This window comes from Mizuhopecten yessoensis, unplaced genomic scaffold (assembly GCF_002113885.1).
Source record: "Mizuhopecten yessoensis strain PY_sf001 unplaced genomic scaffold, ASM211388v2 scaffold9685, whole genome shotgun sequence".
Lineage (NCBI taxonomy): Eukaryota > Metazoa > Mollusca > Bivalvia > Pectinida > Pectinidae > Mizuhopecten > Mizuhopecten yessoensis.
Window position 1 is genome coordinate 907,239 of NW_018408171.1, and position 13,333 is coordinate 920,571.

General features: G+C 36.4%; 1 protein-coding gene across 1 annotated transcript in view; it reads right to left on the reverse strand.

Annotated features, from left to right (window-relative positions):
- Positions 1-738: 738 nt before the first annotated feature.
- Positions 739-13,333, reverse strand: part of LOC110458655 (protein ovarian tumor locus-like) — a 90,759-nt gene continuing 78,164 nt past the window's right edge. Inside the window, exons 13-18 of the mRNA XM_021510463.1 lie at positions 10,552-10,580; positions 10,238-10,326; positions 9,700-9,755; positions 8,793-9,188; positions 7,768-7,808; positions 739-7,344 (exon numbers count right to left, since the gene is read on the reverse strand). Coding sequence (XP_021366138.1) covers positions 6,235-7,344; positions 7,768-7,808; positions 8,793-9,188; positions 9,700-9,755; positions 10,238-10,326; positions 10,552-10,580 — 1,721 coding nt within the window. The 3' untranslated portion in view covers positions 739-6,234. The remainder of the gene's footprint in view (positions 7,345-7,767; positions 7,809-8,792; positions 9,189-9,699; positions 9,756-10,237; positions 10,327-10,551; positions 10,581-13,333) is intronic.

Consider the following 13,333-nt stretch of genomic DNA (forward strand, 5'->3'; position numbering starts at 1 on the left):
ATATTTGGGAACGACAGGAAAAAAGGGAGGTCCACAAGACAGCCATCTTGAATTTGACATTTCAAAATTGTTACTAGGATACTTGGCTAGACCTTGCAGGAGACCTTTGGTTACGTCTTTCTAGCCCTTAAATAATAGAACCCCCAACAACAAAGTTGGAGTGGTATACTGGAATCACTTTGTCCAATCTGTGAACTCCTTAACTCAAACAAAACCTAAGCTCCAACAACACTTTCAATGTATGAATGGCATGTCACATACCAGTACTTGTTTACCCGATATTTATTATTTCAGTTTGACATTATTTTCCAGAGTAATTGTCCTTTTTGTCATTTTAAGCTCTGTGCCGATAGATTTTCAAACAAGAGGCCCAGAGGGCCTGTGTTGCTCACCTGGATATCTAAGCAATCATGGAAAAATATTCTCCAATTCTTCCATTTATAAATATTCAATTCCCTTTGCCCAAAAATTCTCTAGAACAAGTTTGGTTAAAATCCCTTCAATGGTACAGAAGGAGAAGGATCTTTAATGTTTTCCTCTATTTCCCCTAATGGGCCCAACTCATCTGCTCCAAAGAAGGGACCACACCCTCCGTACAAACTTGAGTTTGGAATGTGAATCATTTTTCGTACCAAAGATGCAAGACGACAGACATTAAAGACGATCATGATGGTCACATTAGACCTTGTCACTGGCAACCTAAGATTTGAATGAAAACAATGACAACTAAAAGGCAGACATGATGATAAACAGTTTTATTGATGAACATTTACTTCAGAGCTTGACCTTTGAACAAGTGATATTAGCACCAGATCCCACTGTGGACTGTGGACTAGGACCAGTCAAACTAGTACATAATGGAATAGGCTTTACACAAGGTCAAACAAAAAGGGTTATACTGAGGGGATGAAGTCATTTGAAAGATAAATCTTACAGTGAAACCTGTCTCAACAACGTACCACAGGTACCAATATTATTTTCCAAAGTAGAAAGGTATTCACATTGCAATGGTTTGATTTACAAGATGAATGTCTGGTTTATACAGATATCCAGATTACACAGAGTTCGATTAAGACAGGTCACACTGTATATGAACCCTGACTACTCCTGTGATACTATTAGTAAAACAAGTGTTAAACTGGCCATGGATACTCAATGATAAAACAGATTTTTTTGTATTCTTATTATTTGTTCATGGATAAATTAGATGTTACATGGTTACAATGAACAGTAGAGACCCTACTTTCTGCCTTAGTTCTCCATAGTCAAAATGGACATTGATCTTTACAAGACGGTAATTTGGGTCAGGGAAATTAAACACAGCTACATTACAAGTTCATGAAATAATGGGGACACTATATTCACAAGTTCTACTGTACCTTCTACGTACGGTACAGCGACATTTTACACATCATTTCTTTTCAAACATACAGTTGTCAAATGCTGTCCTACTACAACAGTACATTAAATATCCCACCTTTCTGGGATATCAGTAACAGCTCCGTGAACACTACACCTATATGACAAGGGTAAGGGAGGCCGAGTCATTGACTGGTAGTGACTATAGTTTTATATTATTTGTGACTACATGAGACACTTATACAAGGAATAAATTCTTCATGAAAAATATAGTAACATATATTCTTTAACAAAGCAAATGAATAACAACACATTATTTTAACATTACTTCCAATATAAATCTTAAACTTTAAAATATGTTAATGATATTTTAAAAATAAGGATTTATGAGATGTATGTAAATTTTTATGAACAACAACACTTAAACTGTTTTTGCATAAGAATACAAGAACTACTAAGTGATGGGTCCATTACCGTGGTCACCCGTTTACCTTAATGTTCAGTGCTAACAGGTATAGTACTGTATATAAGGGAACCATCTTCATGTTAATGGACTTATCACTATGGATAGACTAACAACCTCGTTTTTATAATATATTTACATTATCTACAATACATTGGAACCTCGTTAGTAGTACTTCACCTTAACTATCCTCATGTAAAATGGATTTTTGTAATGCTTCAGAAATGATTTTTTATGGACATCATAAATTACTTATTATGTCATTTTAATGGCCATAAATATAAGGTATGATGACTGCAGTGATATTGTCGCAGAAACCAACTGTAAGTTACCATACTAACGAGGTTCATCATCTCACTAATTAACAACACTAGATATGTAGGTGTAGGTTATGAACAGAACACATACATATTTATCTGTATGTGGAAAAATTGTAAAACACAAGTAATTAAAAGACAAATAGATGAGCAATTTTGTTGTTTTGATCATAAGTGTCATAGGTTTTAACTGATAAACACATACAGCTGGTTTATGTCATTCGCCCCTAAAATTTCATAATGAACTTTTCCAACCTTTTAACTGGAAGAGTTCAAATGTGTCTTCAGGGGTGAATGAGTTAATAAACAGTAGTCACAATAATAAGAAAACAAGATTAAGGATTTCACTAGTGAGTGGGGCAACATTCTATACCTTATACAGGCAACATAAATATCTCTACAGTATAATACACTGACTAAACAAAGAAAAAATTAAAATAATTTAAAATAAATATAAAAGTTATGTTACAAACTCCAGCTGTGTTAACAAATCAAGTTCTGTAAGGAGGACTAACCACAATATGCATTAACTCATTCACCCCTGAAGTAAACATTTGAACTCTTCCAATTCAAAGATTGGAATGGTTCATTATGAAATTTTAGGGGTGAATGAGTTCACTTATGAAATATAATTCCAGTAGAAACCACAATTTCGAAATACTTTTAATACAAGAAATTTATAATTGATTAAAGTACCAAACTGTAACATAAATGCTCTGAAATTAAAAACTATCTGCATATATATTATCTTTTAAAGATTTCTTAATTCGATGGATCTATCAATATCGAAAGTAATATAAAACACAGTATCTAAAACATTATCTCAAATAATGTAACAATTTGATAACTCACACATCATAAAAATGTTGCAGTAAAATATTTGTTCACTATGTTCATCAAACCATTCAGTAAATTTAGACAGTTAAGTAGACTATAATAGCGATAGAAACGTCTATAAAAGAGTAGCCAGATTGTATAACAGTGATCACTAAACAGATCACTGCTTTCTGCTGGCTTGGAAGTAAAGTGTGATGTAAGAGGCTAACTGTTTATGTCGTACAGTAATATTACAAACACGCCCTCCTTTAGCGATAGTAACAGTACAAGACAGGCACGTAGGAGGTTATAAGAGAACCTGTCACCGTTTCTGAATTTTACGATAAAATGAAATGAAAAATGTTAAAATCACTGTCTGTAGAAAACAAAGTTGTGATCAGACTGGAATTAACACAAGTATTTAACTATATTATGAATATTGTATTTGTTTTAAACAGATATGTAGACAGGAAATTCAGAATAATATTGATTTGTATTACAAAAAGTGATTCTATAGCCATAAATATTATTTATTTATTTTAGAAGTAAATGAAATAGAATGCACTGCATTTTTAAGAACTAACATATCAAATAACCTCTAAAAGAACATATTTAGAAAATTATTATAAACTACAAAAAATTGACGATTGAAAGTTCAAGAAATTGAAAAATATGTATGACAAAATGGAAAGATTGTGTGAAAAGGATTATAAAATAACTCGTGTAAAATATTGGGCCCAAATTTCACTCCTAAACAATTCTTGTTCTCAAATATAATAAAATGACGTTTGGAGACATTTTCATGGTATGTTATGCATAATACATCTATTTACAAAAAATACAACATGTCACAGGAACACAATTTTTAAATGTGTACAACAATAAGTACACTTATTGTGTCTGTAAAATAGCACTTGTCGGCCGGGTAATGTATTGGACACAATCCAAAACATGTATCTAAATCTACAAGAAAACACTACATCTAAAAAATGTCTTTAAAACTGACAAAGTAACCACAATTTTCAACAGGAAGATAAGCTGGTTCATCTCCACCTCTCATTATTAAGGCAAACGTAAATCTAACATGGATTTCAAATTCTCAAGGATTTTTCATGGATCAGGTAGTTGGTTGGACAAAGTTATTTATGACAGGGAATTTTACAATGTCTTTAAGTTTCTGCAATACTACATGTATGGTATTATTTCGAAAGAAAAGCAGATAATTTTCATGTTAAAAGTTTCTTGTTAATTGGATTGTTAAACCTGGAGCTTTTATTACCATTTCCATAAATAAGAATATTTACAAAATCAGCTTACCGTATTTGCCATATTGGTACCCTTCTCCAAAAGAAAATACACATCACCATAGGTCAACCTATGTATCCACCCCTATCCCTCAAGTCCCAAAATACTAAGTGGAATGTTCCTCTAGATCTCTTGTTTAGTACTCTCAAATCAGGTACAGTACCCATATTTCCAATATTTTTTTTATGAAACTTTAAACAGAATTTGGATTTTAGATATTGTTCCCCGTTTCAGAAGAGTGAGGGGGTCTTTATTAACTTCATTAATTCCCATGCCATCTCCAAGTTAACCCATCTCCTCCTCCACTCTGCACCTCCACAATCCTTTGTAACAGCCAATATGGCAAATACAATAATAGCCTGAAATAGAAGTCTATTAAGTAAGTGTCGGGTTACAGCTAAAATCTACATGGGACTACAAGCCAGTACATTTGTCAATCAAAACATCATCAGGCTTAGCTAGACTCATCTGCCTTGGTTGTAGCCTTGTGTAGCAAACTTATCGTTTATTTCTTGTTAATAAATAATATTTGTGAAGAAACCAATGTGGCAGATGAAGTGCTTACTGACCATATTTTGACTATAATGTACTGGGCTAGTGGGAGTTGTTATAGAACCAAACACCAGTAAGCACATGATTACATGACTCATGCAATAATGGAGTGATGGAGACAGAACCAGTGTATGATATCGTTAAACAGAAAATGATTCTTGATGACAAAAAGGGGTCAAGGTCATGGACAAGGCAAGGTCATCAACAATATAGGTCATGTATATAGTAGAATATCAAGACATGAGCAAGATGAATGGCAAGAAAGGTGAAATGAAGGTCATCGACATGATTTTGAATGAGACAGTCAGGGGCGTAGCTGGGTTTCATTTGATGTGTAAGCAACCTTTCAGGCGAGGGGGTTCAGGGGGGCAAAGCCCCTCGATGGAAAAACGGTTTTGAAGATTTTAAACACTGTCAGAATGACCTAGATGTATATGGTTTGTGTAAGATTGACAACATTCAAAACTTTAAATATACGGAGTGAACCATTTCTTTCACAAAGAATTGGACAGGTTTACAATAAATGCCATTTCAACAATCTTGTTTATGTTGTGGAATCTAACCTCACTGAGTATACCGATACAATGGACCCAGAGCTGGCACAATGCCATTTCAACAATCTTGTTTATGTTGTGGATTCTAACCTCACTGGGTATACCGATACAATGGACCCAGAGCTGGCACAAATAATGAGGAGTCAAAATCAAGGTGCATGGAAGTTTCAGGAAAATTAACTTAGAAAATGGTCTATATTTTAGATAATTTCAAGACAGCTCATAAGTGTGCATATCTGTTTATACACATACATTTTGCTCCCACTTTTTTGTTTTCTGTGCCCAAAGGTGTCAAACCCTATCCTAAAATCTTCACTAACTATCACAAATCGTTACTGACTACAGAAATCTTCACCAACTATCACAAATCGTTACTAACTACAGAAATCTTCACTAACTATCAGAAATCGTTACTAACTACAGAAATCTTCTCTAACTATCACAAATCGTTACTAACTACAGAAATCTTCACTAACTATCACAAATCGTTACTAACTACAGAAATCTTCACTAAATGTCACAAAACGTTACTATGTAAAATAGATCAAGAGAGTACATAAAACTTTTAAGTAATACAATGGTAAATCTTAACCAAAACAACAGTGTAAAAGGCTGAATGACACATCAAATACCTCAAACAATGTTGTTTCTACTCTGAATTTTACACTTACTTCTTTAACGCAGTAGTTAAATGAACTGAACCACGGACCATCGCCTACATCTTTTATCTTAACTTCCTCTCACCTTTATCATGCTTGATAAATCTGACTCTGGATTATTTGTCATCGTATCGGGATACCCAGTGTGAACTTATGTGTAGAAGTTGATGTGTATGCAGTTGGCCGATAGGCAGCTATGCCACTGACAGTCATTGTGAGGCTGCTATAGCAACCTGTGAGGACACCTGGTGGCTAACACTGTAGGTGAGAGCCTGCTGGGGGCTTGGGTGATGAGGACCGGTGGATCCAGTCAGAGGTCCCATTCCTGGTGAGTAGGTGGTGTACCCGGATGGCATGCCTTGAGGACAGGTCTGGTCGGTGAAATACACAGTGCCCATTTGTGGAGGGAAGCTGGTGTTACTATAACCTGTATAAAATGGAGGTTGAGTACATGAGGTGTTAGTGAAACTGTCACCAGTGCTGCAAGCAGGAGTTTGGACACTTGGGAGGGAGGACTGCTGTGGGGGGATATACAAAGCCTGATAGTTAGTCTGGCATGCAGAGAGCTGAGAATCTACTGAGCTAACTATAGTCTGCCCGTTACCCCCTTCACTGGACACAGAGCAATTGTCCATTGATGTTTGATGACCAGAACAATTAATATATTGTGAGTTTTGATTTTCAATAAAATTTTCATTACCAGGTGGTGTTGGAGGCGATGCAAGTATGATGGGTTCTCCCTCACAACGGGCTCGCTCAGCACTTGTGGCCGCCAACATGTTTAAGAAACGTTTTGGGATATCTTTGATTGGCTTAACAAGCTTGAGGTCACCATACATATAATATTTCCGCCTATGTTTCATCTGACGCCCGGCCTGCTGGTCCTGCTCGTTGATGATCGACCCTTCATTTGACTCGCCTACAGACATATCTGAGCATGCACTAATTTTCTCTAGATTACTTTCATTTGACACAGATTTAACAGTGGCCACACTTTCTTTCAGAAGTGTCATGTAGCCTTCATTTTTGCTGTTGCTCGGGTGACCAGATACAGTTGCCGAGCTTTCAGACTCGCATCCGCTGTCAGCGGAAGTATTACTCCTCTTATCGTCAAGCTCAGATGGACTGGCAAGGCATGGGTCGACTCTGGATTTTGTGTTAGGCTGTGTTGGTGGTGGTTTTGTGGTGTGTTTGCTGATGTTGTTGTTTGATGAGGAGGAGGAGGATTTGGACTGACAGTAAACAATACCAGACTGACCCTGTGGTGGACAGCTGTTGACCGACATGGAACAGCTCATCTGGCTTACGGATCGATAGTACTGCAATGTACAAAGAACATAATGCTATTACAACGAAGAAATAAAAGTCATGGATTGAATACATTTACCAAATGCTTAAAAGTTTCATCTATAACTGAAACTAAAACTACTGATAAGATTTACACTTATTTCATTACAGTTTGAACAAATCATGAAATGTAAAATATTTTAATCTTTTTAGATTTTGCTTCAAGTAGAACATATAATATTGCCTTCTATTTTATTTATTTTTATAAACGTAAATGTATTTTTTTTCACAACGGCTAGGTATTGTATTTTCTAGTCCAGATAGCTTGAATGTAGTTGAAGTTCACGAAATATTTCTATTTAAGGTTTCCAGTAAGCATCCTGGAATTTCTCATACATTGCCACAGATACAACTTTAATTAATTTTACGTATGTGACCAAGCTAGTATAACATACCTCTACTCCAAGGTTGAAGAAGAATCTCATAGTCTGTGTATCTTCAATATAAAAAGTCAAAAACAACACATCAGATTATATATATTAAGGAATAACAATTATGTCAGTGATTAGTTGATTCCATCACATGTACGTAAGGGGATAGACATTTTATCCGAGGTAAAGAATTTGGGATTTGAACAGAGGCTTACCAAAGCTACAATTCAAAATTCTACACTAATAGAATTTCCATATAATCCTATATCTGCATACAAACTTACTCTTTTTTCTCCCACCTATTACCTGGGATGGTTTTGAAAATTAACACTGACATTGTGAGTACAGATTGTATATCACAAATTAACCAAGAACTTGTTTGCAAAGAGCTTAAAAAAATCAGTTTGCAAATGCTTCATAGCAGGCTTGTTTCATTATTGCTAACTGTGTTGGTGGTAGGTATTCTTCTACTGGTCAAAATAACAAGGTTCTCAATAAATCACCTCGATGCTTTATATTTTGAAAAATATCGGATAGAGTTATCTCCCTTGGATTCCCACATGGAACAGGAAAATAATGTTGCAAATAATGAAACGAAATCTTAAGGACTAATTGATTTCAAGCACAAATCATCTAAAATAGGTATTCCTGTTTATTTTGAGATTTCCAGTAAGATGTGTTTATACTGCAGGCTTGCTGCATGTTGTCCTTAACTTCTCTAGTAAATTAATGGCAATCATTCCGAGCTCCTATATTGTCTGTCCATGACAAATCATCCTTTTCCGAAGTAAACCTGCAATTATTTCCAGGTACTGAGGAAATGTGAGTTATGATGAATAAAGGTCAACACTTGGTCGACCCTTACAATACTAGGATAGGAAACAGTAGCATTTGACACTTTGTCGACCAGAGCTTAATATTAAATCCTCTGTAATGCAGTTATAGCGTGTTTATTATATTAATACATGAGGGTTTTTATAATCTCTCCAGTCATTTCTGAAGATTTCAACTATAGTAAGCTATATTGTAAATATTTATGAAATACCTACCTGTAAAAGGTAGATCTTGCCCCATGGGATCCTGTGACGGAGGCATATTGACATTGACCTGTCGCAGTGACATGCTGTCCATGAAGGGAACCCAAATACATGGGTACATCTGATTGCCACCAGGGGACACCACCTGTATCTCTGTTGACGGTGGGGGTGGGATTAAGTGCTGTGGGGTTAGTGCTTGTTGAGGAGCTGCGTTGTACACAGGGCCATTGCCTTTATGGAAGGGTCCTGGAAATGGGCCGTTGAGGAGGGGGAGGTTACAGTTCCCATTCATAGGTTGAACAGGTGGAGGAGGTCCCTGGGTCATAAGATAGGGGGACTGCAGAGGCTGTGGCAGTTTTAGGGGTGTGGCTTGCGGTCCATTTTGTGGTACTACAGTGTGGACCACTTCTGAAAACAAAACAAAAAGTCAATATTATATGAAACATTCAGGAAACACTGTAGAATAATACCACCATGCCAAACTGTCACATTTAATGCAGCATTTAAATTAAACACATATTTGTCCTGAAATGTTTCATTCACAGGATAAATGATTACTCTGTAACTAAATCAAAGTGATCGAACTGGCATAATAGTGAAAGAATATGTGCATTTGTATGAACATAAAATTAAGTAATCTGAGCAATATTAACAGATGACCACTATCCTGAATAGTCAATGCATTTCCTTATTTCACAAGTTAAACACCTTTCTGAAGTGACCTCAGCAATGGAGCCAAGGTCACAAACCTAGACACTGAGCTAAGGTCACAAACCTAGACACTGAGCCAAGGTCACAAATCTAGACACTGAGCCAAGGTCACAAACCTAGACACTTTGAGTCAATAACAATAAAATGAAACATTTATGAAGTTTGTCCTGAGTGTGGCTATCACATGATTAGCTGATAAACAACTTACCCCTCGTCTGTTGACTGGTGTTCTGAATCTGTTTTAATGGCATCATGTTGTTAGGTCTGTAAAATAATATTTAGAAACATAAGCATTATGAAGGACATACCGAGGTCAAATTACGCACTTAATACACAACATCATTTAGTGTTATAGCTTCTTCTAATCCCTATCTCCATATACAAATTGAAACGGACACATACATTAAGATTAACAATAATGAACCACAAAATGTACATATAGATATTACTTCTTTCCTTTTTCATATCCTAAAGATTAATCACATAACTCACAGTTAAAACTATTAGGGTGGATCAATGTTTAAGCAGCTCATTAAACGTACATGTGACAGACTCTCTATGGAATACGTTCAAGGCAAAACTCCATGTGACTGGCAAAGGACAACCTCAATAATACTGTTTAAAACTTAATTGTCAAAAATCCTCTTTGGTACAAGTTTTGATACAAGAACAGACAGATAATTGTGCAACCTGTCACACTCTACAGGTAAACTTCCATCGATATTAGTTTGAGCCGTAAGACCTACCTGGTGTTTGGGCCGGCCATTTTAGGCACAAGAGGAGGAGGACAGTTTGGGATGCTTGGTCCTAATTGAGCTACCGGCATAATAGGACTCTGTTAGTAAAAGAGAAGATAACATCTGTGAATTGGGCCAACATGACATGTACATTATAATAGTTTAAATTACTTAATCACACTTATTTTTATACCAGTGAAATGTGAATTATCATAATCAAAGTTGATTGAAGAATAAAGTTCAATATCATCAATGGTGACTCCTGTATAAGGACATCATATATCCTTTTAATAATTATTTTCACAAACAAAACAGGTCCATACCTTTCGTCTCCAACTTTTCCACAGCAAGTCTGGAATGTAAATGAACATTTTGTAAAAACTTTTAACTGAAGTGACAATTTAAATTATTTATTAAACATTTCTCCTTCTGTTGAGGGTACTAGGATCACACAGTATTGTTGGGGGAATATTTTAATTTTTGTTTTATTTTGTTCGACGTCCAGCTAAGGTCATTTAAGGATGGTTGGGGGAAGAGATTCTGCCCCAAGTATAAGTCCAGGGCACTGTATGTGCTATAAGCCCCAAGTATAAGTCCAGGGCACTGTATGTGCTATAATGAGTAAACACGATGACAGAATACTCTCAACTGAAGTAACCAGGCTTTGCAGACAATATAATATCCTGGTGATTTTAAGTGATCAGAAATGTTTAAGGTCAAGATACACTAATACAAAAGAGGGGAACAATATATACCAATGTAGCAATGGACCATAGGTATCTACTAGGCAAGACATCAATGGACCATAAGTATCTACTAGGTAAGACATCAATGGACCATAGGTATCTACTAGGTAAGACATCAATGGACCATAGGTATCTACTAGGTAAGACATCAATGGACCATAGGTATCTACTAGGTAAGACATCAATGGACCATAGGTATCTACTAGGTAAGACATCAATGGACCATAGGTATCTACTAGGTAAGACATCAATGGACCATAGGTATCTACTAGGTAAGACATCAATGGACCATAGGTATCTACTAGGTAAGACATCAATGGACCATAGGTATCTACTAGGTAAGACATCAATGGACCATAGGTATCTACTAGGTAAGACATCAATGGACCATAGGTATCTACTAGGTAAGACATCAATGGACCATAGGTATCTACTAGGTAAGACATCAATGGACCATAGGTATCTACTAGGTAAGACATCAATGGACCATAGGTATCTACTAGGTAAGACATCAATGGACCATAGGTATCTACTAGGTAAGACATCAATGGACCATAGGTATCTACTAGGTAAGACATCAATGGACCATAGGTATCTACTAGGTAAGACATCAATGGACCATAGGTATCTACTAGGTAAGACATCAATGGACCATAGGTATCTACTAGGTAAGACATCAATGGACCATAGGTATCTACTAGGTAAGACATCAATGGACCATAGGTATCTACTAGGTAAGACATCAATGGACCATAGGTATCTACTAGGTAAGACATCAATGGACCATAGGTATCTACTAGGTAAGACATCAATGGACCATAGGTATCTACTAGGTAAGACATCAATGGACCATAGGTATCTACTAGGTAAGACATCAATGGACCATAGGTATCTACTAGGTAAGACATCAATGGACCATAGGTATCTACTAGGTAAGACATCAATGGACCATAGGTATCTACTAGGTAAGACATCAATGGACCATAGGTATCTACTAGGTAAGACATCAATGGACCATAGGTATCTACTAGGTAAGACATCAATGGACCATAGGTATCTACTAGGTAAGACATCAATGGACCATAGGTATCTACTAGGTAAGACATCAATGGACCATAGGTATCTACTAGGTAAGACATCAATGGACCATAGGTATCTACTAGGTAAGACATCAATGGACCATAGGTATCTACTAGGTAAGACATCAATGGACCATAGGTATCTACTAGGTAAGACATCAATGGACCATAGGTATCTACTAGGTAAGACATCAATGGACCATAGGTATCTACTAGGTAAGACATCAATGGACCATAGGTATCTACTAGGTAAGACATCAATGGACCATAGGTATCTACTAGGTAAGACATCAATGGACCATAGGTATCTACTAGGTAAGACATCAATGGACCATAGGTATCTACTAGGTAAGACATCAATGGACCATAGGTATCTACTAGGTAAGACATCAATGGACCATAGGTATCTACTAGGTAAGACATCAATGGACCATAGGTATCTACTAGGTAAGACATCAATGGACCATAGGTATCTACTAGGTAAGACATCAATGGACCATAGGTATCTACTAGGTAAGACATCAATGGACCATAGGTATCTACTAGGTAAGACATCAATGGACCATAGGTATCTACTAGGTAAGACATCAATGGACCATAGGTATCTACTAGGTAAGACATCAATGGACCATAGGTATCTACTAGGTAAGACATCAATGGACCATAGGTATCTACTAGGTAAGACATCAATGGACCATAGGTATCTACTAGGTAAGACATCAATGGACCATAGGTATCTACTAGGTAAGACATCAATGGACCATAGGTATCTACTAGGTAAGACATCAATGGACCATAGGTATCTACTAGGTAAGACATCAATGGACCATAGGTATCTACTAGGTAAGACATCAATGGACCATAGGTATCTACTAGGTAAGACATCAATGGACCATAGGTATCTACTAGGTAAGACATCAATGGACCATAGGTATCTACTAGGTAAGACATCAATGGACCATAGGTATCTACTAGGTAAGACATCAATGGACCATAGGTATCTACTAGGTAAGACATCAATGGACCATAGGTATCTACTAGGTAAGACATCAATGGACCATAGGTATCTACTAGGTAAGACATCAATGGACCATAGGTATCTACTAGGTAAGACATCAATGGACCATAGGTATCTACTAGGTAAGACATCAATGGACCATAGGTATCTACTAGGTAAGACATCAATGGACCATAGGTATCTACTAGGTAAGACATCAATGGACCATAGGTATCTACTAGGTAAGACATCAATGGACCATAGGTATCTACTAGGTAAGACA